Source organism: Ursus arctos, unplaced genomic scaffold (assembly GCF_023065955.2).
Source record: "Ursus arctos isolate Adak ecotype North America unplaced genomic scaffold, UrsArc2.0 scaffold_9, whole genome shotgun sequence".
NCBI classification, from domain to species: domain Eukaryota; kingdom Metazoa; phylum Chordata; class Mammalia; order Carnivora; family Ursidae; genus Ursus; species Ursus arctos.
In genome coordinates, this window is record NW_026623111.1 from 13,059,884 (window position 1) to 13,076,632 (window position 16,749).

General features: G+C 42.7%; 1 protein-coding gene across 1 annotated transcript in view; it reads right to left on the reverse strand.

The window, feature by feature from the left end:
* The window catches only part of FAM184B (family with sequence similarity 184 member B), a 136,740-nt gene that overhangs the window by 21,148 nt on the left and 98,843 nt on the right, over window positions 1–16,749 (reverse strand). The window contains exons 8-9 of the mRNA XM_026514504.4: window positions 11,900–12,003; window positions 2–131 (exon numbers count right to left, since the gene is read on the reverse strand). Coding sequence (XP_026370289.2) covers window positions 2–131; window positions 11,900–12,003 — 234 coding nt within the window. The remainder of the gene's footprint in view (window position 1; window positions 132–11,899; window positions 12,004–16,749) is intronic.

The window sequence follows — 16,749 nt, forward strand, 5'->3', positions numbered from 1 at the left end:
CCTGGGCTTGCAGTCTGGCCTTCTGGCTTTGCCACTCCTCCTGGAGACGCTGGATTTCGGGCGTCTTCTCCTCCAGCAGAGAGTTCAGTGGAGGCTGCAGGCCGCCTCCCTCCTTGAGGGGCACTTCCATCCTTTGAAGATAAAGAGGCCAAAATCACAAAAGATCCGGGGCCGGCAGTGACAGCACCGTCTCAGGCTGAGAGAAGGGAGCTCCCATGGCAGGGAGTAGTGGGGTGAGGAGTATCTTCCTTGGATTTAAGAAAGTGACCTGACATACAGCTCTAAGTATTGCTTTACTTGGGATACAAGCAGGATTCAGCTGGAGCCCAGCAGTTTTAGTGGGTGCATAATAAAAGATGATTGGCTGTTAGAATGACTGAGAGCTTGGAGTTACTTATGGGGGACTCTGAAAACGAGGCCTCCCTGGTCTAATTTCACAACTCTTCCTGCAGATGAAAAAAATGAAATAATAATGCTTTACTTGAATACAGTACTTGACACTTTTCAAAGCAGGCTCGTGCCTTTGACTCCTGTCCCAGGTATACACAGGAGGACGCACACAGGCTTTTACGTACAGGGCACGAACGAGAAGATGCTGGTTTAAAGCTGCAGTAGTTTCTTGTTCCAGGACAGATGCTCATGGATGGCTTTGGAGGAGACCTTCCCTTACCTAATGCTGAACTTTCGAACCAGCTGAGAAACTCAAATAGAACTGGCTGAGATGGGGATTTTAAGTATTTCTCCTGTGTAGCGATGTAAAAGGACACCGCGCAGTAGGCATCTCTGCAGAGACTGCTGGAATGTCAGTGGTGTTTTCTTCCCCCAGCAAGGACATCAGGCCAAGGACCAGAGGTTAGGGTGTGAGGGCCCTGATCATTGCCCTGCAATGAGAAGGGGGACTCTGGCCTGGCAGAGGTGGGGAGGCCCAACAACACGGGCACAGGCTGGGAGGTTAAGGAAGAGACAGAAAGCGGGAACCCCTGAAAGGGAGGACAGGAGGCCAGGAGCAGCACAGCAGCGTGGCTCAGAGCACGAGCTAGAACCAGATTCCTCCAGGTCAAATCCAGCCCCACTGCTTACTAGTTATGTGACCTTGGGTGAGGGATTTAAACTGTCTTGGCCTGGGTCTCCTCATCTGTAACATGGGATTAATAATGGTAGCTTTGACATGGATTGTTGTGAGGATTAATAGAGTAAATATCTGAAAAATGCTTTAAGCCGTGTCTGGCACATAGTAAGAATTCTATAAGAACTAATCGAACACTTAGCAAAGAGAGAAGGTTGCTTTCTCTGCATTCTGTTTCTTTTAGGTAATCCTCAAGCTTTCAAGGACGTGCTAAACATCTTTAAGGAGAAACAAACAGATCCCTCCTGGGTCTGAGACAAACCAAGCATTAGGAGACTGTCAGGGGTGATGGACAGAGATGCGGCCTCCAGCAAGGGTGAGAAGCCACACTGGTGGGTCGGTGTGTGGATCAGGTAAGCTCGCCCTGATGACCCCTGGGGAGGAGGCTGGACTTCCTCCTGGGGCTCAGCTATTATATTTGCAAGGATCTATTGATATAAAATTTATATATAGTGAAATGCACAGATCTTAAGCCTACAATTCAATGAGTTTTGACAAATACATACAACTAGAACATCAACACCCCATTCAAAATATAGAACATTTTTGGGGCACCTGGGTGGCTCAGTTCCTTAAGGGTCTGCTTTTGGCTCAGGTCAGGGTCTCAGGGTCCTGGGATCGAGCCCCACATGGGGCTCCATGCTCAGTGGGGAGTCTGCTTCTCCCTCTCCCTCTGCCTGCCACTCCCCCAGCTCCTGCACACATGCACTTTCTCTCTTAAATAAATAAAATCTTTTAAAAATAATTGAACATTTTCGTTTCCCCAGAACTCCCCCTGCACCCTCTTGCCAATGCCCACCCACAGGCAGCCAGTGTCTGGATTTCCATACCCACAAATTACTTTTGCCTGATCCTCAGCTTTACACACACACAGAATCATACAGTACGCAGTCTTCTGTGTCTGGTTCCTTCGCTCCATGCAATGTCTTCAGGATGGATCCACGTGGTTGGGTATGTCAGTGGGTCCTACTTAGTGAGGCTGAGTAGTATTTCATGACATGAACACACCACAATTTGTTTACCCATTTTCCTACTAAGAGACACATTGAGTTGTTTACATTTCTGGGCTATTATGACTCAAGCTGCTAGAAATATCCCCGTACAAGGGTTTTTGTGGATCTATGTTTCCATTTCTTTTGCTTAAATACCTAGGACGGGAATTGTTGGTAGGTGTGTATGCTTAACTTTTTTTTTTTAAGATTTTATTTATTTATTTATTTATTTATTTATTTATTTAAAAGATTTTATTTATTTATTTGACAGAGAGAGAGACAGCCACAAGAGAGGGAACAAAAGCAGGGGGAGTGCGAGAGGAAGAAGCAGGCTCCCAGCAGAGCAGGGGGCCCAATGAGGGGCTGGATCCCAGGACTCCAGGATCACGCCCTGAGCTGAAGGCAGACGTTTAACGACTGAGCCACCCAGGCGCTCCAAGATTTATTTATTTATTAGAAAGAGAGAGAGAGGCAGATTAAGAGCACATGGACTGGGGGGGAGGGGCAGAGAGAGAAGGAGAGAGAAACTCAAGCTGACTCCACACTGAGCGAGGAGCCCAGCACAGGGCTCAATCTTGTGACGATGAGATCACATCCTGAGCCAGAACCAAGAGTCAGACACACAGCTGACTGTGCCACCCAGGTGCCCCAATGTATGCTTAACTTCTTACAAAGCCATCAAATGGTTTTCTGAGGTGGTCGCACCATGTTACGCCCCCAGCAGCGGTGTACAAGAGTTTCAGTTGCTCCACATCATTGCCAACATTTTGTGTCGTTAGGACTTTTAATACAGCCATTCTGGGGGGCGCGAAGTGGTATCTCACTGTAATGTTAAGTTGCATTTCCCTGTTGACTCTGCTGGGAAGTGCATATTCATGTCCTTATGTGCCATTCATTCTTTTTTTGTGAGTGTGTTTAAGCATTCAGCCCATTTAAAACTATATTTGTCTTTTCTATTATTGGTTTATAGCAATTCTTTATATACCCTGGATACAGACTGGATAACTTCTCCCAGGCTGTGACTTGTCTATTCATTTTAATAGTATTTTTTTAATGAGCAGAAGTTTTAATTTTGATGAAGACCAATTTATCAACTTTTTTCTTGGATAATTAGTGCTTTCATGTCCTAAAAAATTACTGCTTACCTCCAAACTGAAAAGAAGTCCTCCTATGCTTTATAGTTTTACATTATATATTTAGAGTTAATGGTTGTACATGGGGTGAAGTAAGGGTCAAAGTTAATTTTTTTTCCGTATGTTTATCCAGTTCCAACACCATTTGTTGAAAAACTTTTCCTATCCCCATGGATTTGCCTTGGCACTCTTAACAAAAATGAATCTAACATCCCTGCATAGGTCTATTTCTGGACACTCCATTATTTTTCATTGGTCGATTTCTCTATTTGTACAACGATACCACACAGTCTGTATTATTCCAGCTTCATAATGTCTTGAAATCAGGTAGCCTGGGTCCTCCAACTTTGCTCTTCAAGGTTCTTTTTTTCTTTTTCTAGGTCCTTTGCTTTTCCACATCTATATTCAAAACAGCTTATTTCTTTCTACAAATAAGGCTGTTAGGATTGTGTTTTGGATTCAACTGAATCCATAGTTCAATTTAGAGTAGATTGACATCTTAACAACATTGAGTATTTCAATCATGATCATTCTGTCTGTAAGTGAAGACATTTGTACTCTTCTTTTCTCTTTGTAGCTCTTTTTCTTGCTTTATAGGACAGGTCAGGACAGTGTTAAGTAGTGAGAGCAGAATGTTTGCCTTGTTCCCAGTCTTAGGAGGCAAGTGTTCAACATTTCACCAGTAAGTATGTTTGCTGTAGTTTATTATAAATTATCTTTTTCAGGTTGAAGAACTTCCCTTCTATTCATGGACTGCAGACTTTTTATCATGAAAGGGTGTTAACTTTTGTCAAATGCTTTTCTGCATCTACTGATGTGATTATTTACTTTTTCCCTTTATTTTTTAATGTGGTGAATTCACATGAATGCTACTCACATGTTAAACCGACCACACATTCCTGGAGAAATCCTACTTGATCATGATGTATTATCCTTTTTATATATCCTTTGATTTGATTTTCAAATATTTTGTGCAGGATTTTGCATCCATGAAGAATGTTCGTTTGTAATTTTCTTTTCTTTTAAATGTCTTCATTAGATTTTAGTATGAGTTATGCTGATCTCATAAAACAAATTGAGGGGGATTCTACACTCTTTTTTCTGAAAGAGCATGTGTAAGATTACTATTATTTCTCCTTTAAAATAGTTGATAAGGGGCGCCTGGGTGACTCAGTCGGTTAAGCATCCAACTCCTGATTTCAGCTCAGGTCATGATCTTAAGGTCCTGGGATGGAGCCCCACATCAGGCTCTGCACTCAGCAGGGAGTCTGCTCGGGATTCTCTCTCTCTTCCTTTGCTTCTACCCCTGCTATGCTTTCTCTCTCTCTCTCTCAAATAAATAAATCTTCGAAATAAAATATAATAAAATAGTTGATAAAATTCACTGATGACATCAACTGGGACTGGAGTTCTCCTTTAGAGAATTTTTTTTTTAAAGATTTTATTTATTTTTTTAACAGAGACAGCCAGTGAGAGAGGGAACACAAGCAGGGGAAGTGGGAGAGGAAGAAGCAGGCTCCCAGCGGAGGAGCCCGATGTGGGGCTCAATCCCAGGACCCCAGGATCACGCCCTGAGCCGAAGGCAGATGCCTAACGACTGCGCCACCCAGGCGCCCCTAGAGAATGTTTTAATTAAACATTCAATTTGTCGTAGTTATAGAGTTATTTATGTTTTCCGTTTCTTCTAGTGCCATATTTGGTAAGTTGTGTTTTTCAAGGAATTTTCTTTCTGGCGAAGTCATTGATAAAAAGTTTGTTCACAGAATTGACTTATTATCCCTTTAATATCTATAGAATCTATAGGGATGTCCCTCTTTCATTCCTCTTTCTTGTTTTCCCTAATCATTCCTACTGTGAGTACATAACTTTCTAGAACTAATTTTTTATTTTCTTTATTTTTTTCTTTTAGCCTATTTTCTATGTCATGGAGTTCTGTTCTTACCTTTCCTTCCAATTTCTTCAGATTTAATTTCCTTATCCTTTTCTAATTTCTTAAGATGAAAACTTAGATAATTGATGTTAGAGCTTTCTTTTTAAAATAGAACTATTTAAAGCTCTGAATTGCCTTCATTAGTTAGCTCCCCCAAATTCTGACATGTCCTATTATCATTGACTTTGAAATAGTTTCTTATTTCCACTGTGATTTTATTTTTTGTCCCACAGATTATTTAGGAATATTCTTTAAAGTTCCAAATGTCTGAGGATTTTCTCAATGGCTTATTATTCTGGATATCATTCCTTTTTTTTTTTTAATTTTATTTATTTGAGAGAGAGAGATAGCACAAGCAGGGAGGAGGGGCAGAGGGGGAGGCAGAAGCAGGCTCCCAGCTGAGCAGGAAGCCTGACATGGGGCTGGATCCCAGGCCCCTGAGATCATGACCTGAGCCGAAGGCAGACACTTACATGACTAAGCCACCCAGGAGCCACTTATCCTGGATTTCTAACTTAATTCTTTTGTGGTAGACAGAGTACATTTCAGAGAATATTCCAATCCTTGAAATTTATCAAGATTTATTTTGTGGCTCTGCATTGGTGAATGCTCTATGTGCCTTGAAAGATCTGTTCTGCATGTCCCACACATTGTCTACAAATGTCAGCGAGATTAAGTTAGCTGATAGGGTAACTCAACTCTTCTGTATCCTCACTGCTATTAGGTTAGTTGTCCAAATCTCAGAGAAAGGTGTCACGATCTCCAGCTGTGACTGTGGATTTCTCCCTTTCGTTCTTTGTTTGCTTCACTATTTTTAAAGCTCTGTCATGAGGTCAGACACATTTAAGGATTGTTGTCTTCCAGATGAACTGACCCCTTTGCCATTAGGACATATCCCCTTTCATCCCTCCTAATTTTCCTTGCTCTGAAGCCTACTCGGACATAAATTCAGCCCCATTAGCTTCCTTCCGCTCACTGTTTGCTTGCCATAGTTCACCCTTTTCTCTTCAGACCTGTCTCTGCCTGTATCCGTTTACAAGGGCTGCTGTAACGAAACAGCACAGGATGGGTGGCTTAAAAAACAGAAATTTATTTTCTCACAATTCTGGAGGCTAGAAGTCCAAGATCAAGGTGTCAGATTTGTTTATTTTCTGACGCTTCTCTTCTTCTGAGGCTTACAGATGGACACCGTCATGTTGTGTCCTTACGCGGTCATTCCTCTGTCTCTGTTGTCTGTGTGCTGGTCTCTTCGTATAAGGACATCAGTGACATCAGTCATGTTGCATTAAGGCTGCCCTAATCACCCCCATTTTAATTTAATTACCTCTTTAAAGGCACTATCTCGGAATATGTCACATTCTGAGCTCCTGGGGCTTAGGGCCTCCACATATGAGTTTGGGGGAGGGGATACAATTTTGCTCATAATAATGTCTTTATATTTAAATGTCTCTCTTGTGGACAGCATATAGCAATGCCTTCCCTTTTTATCCTCTCTGACAATCTCTTTCTTTTAGATGGTATGTTTGGTTCATGAACATTGTAATTATTACAATGGTTGGACTTAAATCTAAGTCTTGCCATTTGCTTTCTACGTGCCCAATCCTTTTCCTTACTGTTTGCCTTTTCTTCCTCCTTTCTGCCTTCCTACCTGGCAAATACTTTTCAGCATTCCATTTTAGTTCCTTTACTGAATTTTTTTTTAGTTCTTTGTATTAACATTCAATGTTGCTCTATGGATTATAATTTGTATCCTTAACTTATCACAACATATTAGAGTTAATAAGGTAACTCTTGATGTAAAATGTAAGTCCCTTACAACAATATGATTCTATTAATCTTATCACTGTCCTAGCAGCCTGAATGTCCATCCACAGATGAATGGATAAAGAAAATGTGGTGTATATATATATGATGTGAAAATCTTGCCGTTTGTGACAACATGGAAAGAACTGAGAGTATTATGCTAAGTGGAATAAGTCAGACAGAGAAAGACAAATACCATATGATTTCATGTATATGTGGAATCTAAAAAACAAAGCAAATGAACAAACAAACAATTGTTTTAAAAAACAGAAACAGACCCATAAATAAAGAGGACAAACTGATGGTGCCAGAGGGGAGGGGGTAGAGAGATGGGTAAAACAGGAGCAGGGGAGGGGGAGGTACGGGCTTCCAGTTATGGAATGAATAAGTCACGGGGTTGAAAGGTACAGCACAGGGAATATAATCAATGGTATTGTAATAGTGTTGAGAGCAAACAAAAAAAAAAAAGAAGAAAGAAAAAAATCCTATCCCTGTCCTTTGTGCTAAGTCATATATTATCAATAACATGCAATTTTAATCTCATAATAAAATGTTAATGATATCATTATAATTATTCTTCTTAAGCAGTTGGATGTGTTTTAAAGAAATTAAAAGAAGGTAAAACAATGGTCTTCTATATTGACGTATACGTTTACCATTTCTGATGCTCTCCGTTTTCTCCTATAGAGCCAAGTTTAAATCTGATATAACTTCCTTTTAGCTTAAATAAATTCCATTAGCACTTATCATAGTGTAGGTTGGTTGGTGAAAAATTCCCTTAGCTTTTATGTACTGGAAAATGTTTTTATTTCACTCTTGTTTTTGAAAGATATTTTCACTGGATTTAGAATTTGGAGTTGACAGGGTATTTTTTTGCCTTTTAGGACTTTAATGATATTGTTTGGGTGCTTTTTGGAAAACAGAAAGTCAATGAGGCTGGAAAGTCAAGAAGAAGTTAATTATCATTAGTACTCATGAGAATTCAAGTGTTCCTTGTATTTGTAATTTGTCTTTTTTAAAAGCTGGCTGCTTTTAAGACTTTGGGTGTATCTTTTATTTTCAGCAGTTTTTCTTTGATGTATCTAGGGATTTCTAGGATGTGTCTATGATGCTGTCTTTGGATTTATGTTGTTGGGAGTTCACTGAGCTCCCTGAATGTGTAAGTTGATGTTCCTCGTCAAGTTGGGAGAATATTCAGCCATTATTTCTTCAAATATTTTTTCCTGTTCCATTTTCTTGTTCTTCTTCCTCCTGGGCTCCAACTATATGCACGTTAGACCATTTGATTTTGTCCCATAGGTCACTAAGGATCTTCCATTAAATTTTTTTCCCTTCATTCTCTGGATAAGACAGTTTCTGATAATCTGTCTTCAAGTGATTAATTTTTCTTCCATGGTCTCCAGTTTGCTATTATACACACCAGTGAGATTTTCATTTTGAATATTGTACTTTACAGTTTCAGAATTTCCCTTTGTTTCAAGGTTTTCATTTCTCTGCTGAGTTCCCTATATGTTCACCAATTATAACTGTCTCTCCTTCATGTTTTGAACATAGCTCTTATCATTGTTCCAAAGTCCTTGTCTGCTAATTCCAACATCGAGGTCATTTCAGGGTTTGTTTCTATTGGCTGATATTCTTTCTTGATTACAGGTCATATTTTTTCTGCTTCTTTGCATTCTCATAATGTTTTTATTGTATGATGGATATTGTGATAATATAACAGAGGTGGATAATAGAGAGTCTAGATTATGTTTTCCTTTCAAAAGTGTTGATTTTTGTTCTGCCAGGCAGTTAAACTACTGAAGGCCTTTTCAGATCCTTTTGGGTTTGAATTCGTCTTTTGTTAGAGGAGGTGAATTTCAATATTGTTTTCTGTTCTAGGGTATGGCCCTTGGCCTACAGGTTGTGTTTCTTACCCCTGAAGTATGACCTCCATGAGGTCTCCACTGAAGGCCTGTATTGTCTGGAGAGATTTTTCTATCCTGGGTGAGCTGGGACTGACCATCTCCCAGCACGGCACACCCTCTGGGATTTTCCATTCACTCAGCACCACAGCAGCCACACACATCAAGCCCCATGGAGCATTACCTTGTATGCTCTCTCAAGCCCTTGGCCAAGGACCTATGGCAAATCCTCTTACAGATTTCTGTCCTTCCTCCCCTCACAGAGGACCAGCCACCTTAGCAGCCCCGAGGTCTGGTGTCTGCTTTCTCAGCTCAGCTTGACTTTACCTGCTTTGCTGTGGCTGGCAACTCCCCCCAGGCAGAAAAGTGTGGGTGATCGTGGGATTTGAGTCATGCTTCCCTTTGCAAGAACACTGTCTTTCTCTGCATATTGTCCCATTACTCAAGAGTGCATTCCTAGGTTCTGTCCAGTTTTATAGCTATTTACAGAAAGAGGAACTCAAGCCAGACTGGAAACTCATGGCTGGAAGGGTAAGTTTCAGTTCTTATTACTATTAAAGGATCAGGTGACCCTGGAAAGGTACAAGACCTGTGGCTCTCCATTTTGCACAGAACAGCTGCCCTAACTTGAGATGTAGCTAAAACTGTGATTCTGGCATCAGAGACACTCATCCAATCCTACCATCTACTAGCAGTGTAACCTTGGGTAAATTACTTGACCTCCCTGTTCTGTTTTCCTCATCTTTAAAGCAAGGCACTTCAATAATAGTATCTGCATAATGAAGATTAAATGGGCTAATCATTTTAATGTGCTTATCACGCTTCAGCATTCAATGAATACTTGTTATTATATTCGTACCGTCGTTACTCCCTGGAACACCACTAATGGGATTTCCCTCTCTGACCCCGTTCTACTGTCTCAAATTTCCTCAGCTCCTCCTAAGGAGCCAGTTTCATCTTGCCACCCATCACTAAGTAAGCTGATGTCCTAATGTCCTCCATCCCTGCCCATTAAAGCTGATCCTAACCTGCTCTTTTGAAGTTGACCTTAAGCCCATGGAAAAGCCATCTCCCTTTTTAGAGCCACCGTGCCAAGAAGTCCAGTGTCCTGACCAGCGTTCCCCATGAGGCTAACTACTAAATATGCAACCCTGCACCCAAAGAGCCACTGCATTCGTTCTGTTCCGCAACTCCTGACCTGAGAGCTCAGGCAACATTTCTATTCCTTCCTTGTCACTGCTTAGCTCTTCTGTTCACCAAAACTCCTGTGGAAGTGACCTCCAGAACCCCTCCTTTTTTGCTTCTATAGTTGAGGACAACCCCTTACCAATATAGCCACCATGGAAGAAAAAAACAAGGCTGTTGTGATCACCACCTACCACTGGTCTGCCCAGCATCCTCTCCCTGGGAAAGCCTTTCCTCTTTCCATGTGATTCTTTTTAGTCCACAGAGTTCAGGGGCAGCCCATTCTGCCCTCATCGTCAGATGGGCCCAGGGGAGGATGTGTCACAAATGCTGGCCAGTCGGAGCACTCCATCTTTGTGGCAGGAGTGATTAGCTCAGGGATTGACATGTGACCCAAGCTGAGTGCCTTAAAGACCTCTGAAATTTCTGTCATAATTTCAGGAAAAAGATTCTCTCTTTCCCTCTAGAATTGTGAGTTATAAGCAAGACAAGGTTTGTAGCTGTCAGTGGTAAGGATTTAACCTATAGACCTGACTCCAGAGTCTGTCCTCCTTCACTGCTGTTCTTATGTGCCTCATAGATCCCAAGGCAAAATCTGGAGGATTTGGCGGAAGTATTAGTAGCTGAGAATTCACTGGGCTGTAGGCTGTGGTCTGGTTTAGGGGTTTACACTCTGCTTCCCCAAGGTTATGATCTGAATGTTTATGACCCCTCCCCCAACTCATATGTTGAAACCTGTTGTTCAATGGATTGGTATTAGGAGACAGGGCTTTGGGGAGGTGATTAGGTCATGAGGGTGGAGCCTTCATGGTGAGATTAGTGCCCTTATAAGGAGAGACGTGAAAGAGACCTCTCCTCTACCACCCTCTCTCTTCCCCACCCCTAACCCCTATTGTCATGTGAGGACACAGGAAGAACATGGTCATCTGTAAGCGAGGAGCAGAGTTCTCACTGGGAACTGAGTGGACCAGCACCTTGACCTTGGACTTCCCAGTCTCCAGAACTAAGAGAAACAAATTTCTGTTGTTTAGGCCACACAATCTGTGGTGTTTTGTTACAGCAGCCCAAGCTGACCATAAGACATGTGGACAGCGTATTCTTCTCTGTCCATTGATAATTTCAGTCATGTGACTTGCTTTGGCCAGTGGAATATGACTAGAAATGAGAAGATGCAGTTCTGAGCGTAGGCTTTAAGAGGCACTGCATAGCTTCATCAGCTCTTTTGAGATTCTTCTCTTTACCATGGCAACGACATGCTCTAGATAGGGACTAATACTTCAGTCTTGGTCCCAGAGTGAGCAAGCATGTGGACGAGACTTGAACTTTACCCCAGTCTGGGGCAAAAATTAACACCCAACCCTCAGGCAGGAGCCAAGAATACAGGTAGCTGACCTAGGAATTAAAAATCACTGATTTTGGGGAATGTTTGTTATAGCAGCAAAAGCTGACTGACATAGGTGACAGAGACGGGGGATCCCCCATCAGTGACAAAGCCCCCCCATCTCCCCTAGTTAAAGAAAACTTGGAAGAACAAGAAGAGATTTGGGGCCAGTCCAGGTCTGAGTTTTGGGCAGGATTACTAACCTCTTAGAGTTTCAGGTTCTTAATCTATAAAATGGCCTCTCTAGGATGGTGTAGCAATGGAATAAGATAACTTGTGTTAAGCCCATAGCTGTACTGAGAATATACAAGACACAACTGTTCTCTTCCTAAGTGTGATGCAAGGGGCAGTGATAAACACTTGAGGAATGCATGAATGAATGAGTCCTTCCAGATCTGAGTCCTCATTCACTGGAGCACTTGCAAGCCTGCATGTCCTCCTGTACCTTTCTTCTTCGTCACTGCTGGTTCCTTCTTCGGTTGCTAACTTATCCTGATACTCGTCTCCTCTGGGCAGGTTCTCAGGTTTATTCAGCTTCAAGCATGGATCCTAAGGCAAAAACAGTTGCAAAGTGAGACTGAGTACACTTCCCTGATTCAACCCAGGCTTATCAAACCAGAGAGCAGAGGAGAAAGAGCCCCCATCGATCCCCAACTGGTGCACAGTCCACAGGCCTGGCGTGATGAGGCCCCAGGATGATTCAGGGCCTAGTACAGTGCCTGGCTTAGCAGCAGCAGCCCTTATCCCCATATCCTGCCTTCCAGTTGTCCAACCACTTCACACAGCTGGTGAAACTCAAGCACGGAGAGAGTAAGTAACCTGTCCAGGGTCTCACCATCAGTGAGTGGTGGAAATGGGACATGCAATCAGGTGGTCTGACCCTGGGGCTGCTATGGGGATCAGAGAACACCACCAGCAACAGCTACTGGTCCATGTGAACAATCGCTATTATTACGATGCCCATTTTAAGGTGGCAGCCTGTGACATCTCATGACATAGGATCAGAGAACATGGAACTTTTTGAATGACCATACGTGTTGAGAAAGGGGGTGTGGTGGGAGAATATGGAAACCATAAGTGAACACTGAGGCCTAGGAATTTTCTATGAATTGAATTTGTTCATGTTATCATTCTCCCCTTCCCACAGAGGTAAAAGGTGAAAAAGATGTTCTTCTTTTGATTTGTCTACTTGTTACATAACCACTGTCTGTGGAACACACTATAATAAGACAAGCTAGGAACAGATGTCTTTATTGGCAAATCTCATTAAATAATGATAAATGGCAGCCTGGAGTTTCCACTAACTAGTCACATGGCCTTGACCCAGTCTCTTCCCTTTCCTGGCCCAGAACTTCTTCAACTGTAAAACGGAGGGGTTGGTTACATCTGTGGTTTTCAACTTGTGCTCCAGAGACCTTGGGACATGTCCCTGGGGCCCGCAGAGTTCAGAAGGGGCAGAGCTGAGGCTGGAGGCTGGGGCGTGGGTCTCCCATTCCCTCTCAACCTGGCATGAAATTGCTTTGGTTGCCCTTCCTGGTACTATAGTGTCTATTAAAGGTCGCCAATGTCTATTAAAGGACCAGTGATCATCTCCGTATTGCCAAATTCAATGGTCACTCCTTGGGCTTCAGCTAACTGAGCCTCCCCACAGGACTGGAAATATCTGGCCACTCCCTCCTGCATACAATCCTCTCTCTTGGGTTTCCTGCTCCCTTGCCAGCTGCTCCTTCTTAGTCTCTTGTGCTCAAGCCACCTGCTCCTTTGCACCTTAGTCTTTGGACTTCTCTCACTCACTCCCCGTTTTTCTCTCACTAGCATCTCATCTAGTTCCATGAATACTGACCACAAACAAATCAGATCTGCTTCCAAGCCTTACCCTAACATCTGGACTTGAACATCCAATTGTCCTCCAAAATATCACTTGGATGCTTAATAAGCTTCTCAAACTGCAACATGTCCAGATCTGAATTCCTGGTCTCACCCTCTCAAACAGCAAGCACGCACCTGGCCCAGGGCCTTTGCACTGGCTGTTCCACTGCCTGCAACGCTCTTCACTGTAATATTTGCATGCCTTGCTTCACTCACCACAACCAAGAGACGTTCCCTGACTTAAATCCTGAGCTCTGGTGCCAGACACCTAAGTTTAAATTCCAATTCTTCTTATCAAGGATGTAACTTTGGGAAAGTTATGTTGTCATGGATTAAATAAACCAATAAATATAAAGTCTTTGAACTACTATTAGCTCCACACTGAATACTCAAATTACTATTGCCCAGAATTACTATTCTCTGATCACTCTCCCTAAAATACCACCCCCTCTCACTTTCTCCCACCTTGCTCTATGTCTTCCTCAAAATACAGATCATGGCCTAATGTCAATTACTTGTCTATTTTTTTACTCTGTTTCCCTCACTGGAAGGTAAGCTGCATGCGGCAGGGATTCTGCTCTGTTCCCCGCTGTTTCCCTGGCTCCTAGAAGCAGGGTGTGATACATGGAGAACACTCAGGAAACAACACATGAACAAACCCAAACAAGTCTCTCAGAGAGCAGGAGGGCCCTTTGCTCCCACACTCGCCCCACGTTCCCACTATATCCCATGGCCCAGAGTTTGGGTGTTTCCCAGCTCTGCTCGAGAGCCCTTTGTGCCTTGATGATTCTTAAGCTGCAAGTTCTGTTTGAATCATTTGTGTTGCCTCTAAACATGGCAGATACCATGTGATGCTGGAGCCCTTGCTTCCAGAGACTCAGGGTGGAGACCACACTCAGAAAGTCACTGCCCATCTCTGCCTAGGAGGGCCCGTGGAAGGGCACCTGGAGGAGATGGCCCATCAGAGAGTAAGGGTTCCCTCTGCCTCCCATACCCCTCCTACAAGAGCCCTTGTCTTTCCTTCTAGTGTGATGTGCCCTGGGTCAACGAGCTAAGCCAGAACTGCCTTTTCCAGGCTTCCCTGCCCTGCATAGTTCTGGACCACGTGACTTTGTGTAAGATCTGGAAGATGGGTGTGCCTTTTCCGTTCATGCCTGGATGCTTGCTGCAGGACAGCACGTGCTGTGGCAGCCCATGCACATCGTCGCCCATCTGCTGGCTCACCTGGTTGGCCTGGTCTGCCTGGGGCTCTGGGCTCCCGCATCTCCCGCCAGACCCTCCATAGGCTTCTCCATTTCCCGGGCCCAGGGGATGTTTAGCTCTATGATGAAGGATGCTGGATTCTCCTACAGGTCACCAAAGTCCTCCCAGCTGGAGGCTCATCGACTTCAGAAACCAATACCATTCAGCCTCATGGGCTACATTGGTCCTTGGTCTTCCCCATTCTGCATCCGTCCTTCTTTCCTTCTGACTGCCCGCCCAGCTGTAGGCCCACTTTAAGCCTGACACTGGACGTGGATGCAATAGTTGAATATAGAGTGTTTATCTGGCTCCCACAATGATGCCATGTTTTCCAAAAATGAATCCCGTATTCTCTATCATTTCTGGTAGTCTGTTTCTCTGATCCAGTGCTATCTCCTGCACCCTTTAATCTCGAGAACCTACTTATCCTTCAAAGCCCTACCCAACTGCCACTTCCTCCAGGAAGCCTTCGCAAGCTCTTCTGTTGCAATTATACTCTCTGCTCTTGAAGGTCCCATAACAATTGTTTTTTCGTTTTTTTGTTTTGCTACTGTAATTTGCTCACAAATATTTTTGGGCATACACTATATACCGGGTGCTGTTCCAGAGACCCAGCAATCAATAAAACAGATGAAAGTGTTTTCTGCCTTGTATTAGTTATAGGAGTAATCTCTTTCTCCCTTCCTGGAAGGTAAAAATAATCCCAGATATAGTTTTTAAAATGTTATAAATCCTCCAGCCAGTAACTGAGAACACGCTGCATGGTCATTTTCCTTTGCCCGAATCCTTCTTCTTTAGTGTGTGTAGCTGGGTACTAAAATCCAGCCGGCTGACATGCTATTCATTGCAGGGCCCAGTGAGTTCAGTTCATTGCTGTGCACTTTCAAAAACGATGTCATTGACCAGCTTGCAATCTCCGCGTGGACCGTAAGCTAAAAAGCCCACCTTTGCCTCCCACATTCAGGTATTTGGGGCATTCCAAGTATCTTGGATAACTCCCGATTCCTATAAAGGCCAGAAGCAAACATCGCAGTCTAAGCACCACAGCTTTGTGAGACACCTGGTATGAATACGTGTTCTGGATAATCCAGGGAAAATTGCACAGAGAAGGAGGAACAACAGCAATGACTCAGAATAGCATAATACTACAGCATAAATACATACAGAATTATTAACATTAATCCATCCAGGTTTCTAAAGGAAAATCAGAGGTTATAAAGAAGTACTGTTAAATAGAAAGCACAAAATATATTGGCAAAAGCAATCCTGAGGGTATCAGTAATCATGATAAACATGAACTGGCTAAGTTCACCATGTTATCTATCCTGATAAAAGGAATCATTCACTGAAACTCTCTAATAATGAATCTGTAGGCATCTAACAATAAAGCCTGAAAACTAGGCAAAGTGTTCGGTACTGTAACGAGAAATGGGCAAATTTACAACTAGAACGGGAGAATTTAATAACCACCTCTCAGAACTGATATATTAAGTAAACAAAATGAGTTGGGATGTAGAAGATTTGAACAACAAGATTAATAAGCTAAACCTAATAACTAAAAAAAGAAATACTAATCAGTGCTAACATTTATATGGTGCTAAGTGTTGCCAGGCCCTCAATTCTATGAGATGGGCAGTATCATCCCATTTTAAAGATGACAAAACTGAGGCAGGAGAGGACACACAAGTTCCCCAAGATCACACAATGAATATATCACAAAGCTAGAATTCAAACATACAGTCGACCCCTGCACAGCACAAATTTGAACTGTGAGGGTCCACTTATCTGTGGATTTTTTTTCTCAGTAAATACAGTACAGTATTATAAATGTATTTTCTCTTCCTCATGATTTTCTTAATAACGTTTTCTTTTCTCTAGCTTACTTTAAAATATGCATTAATTGACTGTTTATGTTATTGGTAAAGCTTCTTGGTCAGAGTATGGGTCATTAGTAGTTAAGTTTTTGGAGAGTCAAAAGTTACATGTGGATTTTTAATTATGCAGGGAGTTGGTGCCCCTAACGCTAGCATTGTCCAAGGGTCAATTATATACTTAAATGACAAACTGAGAATATAGGTTTTTTTCTATCACATAGGGAACATTTAAAAATGATCCCACTGGGTGGCTCAGTCACTTAAGCGTTTGTTTTCGGCTGAGGTCATGATCTCGGGGTCCTGGGATCGA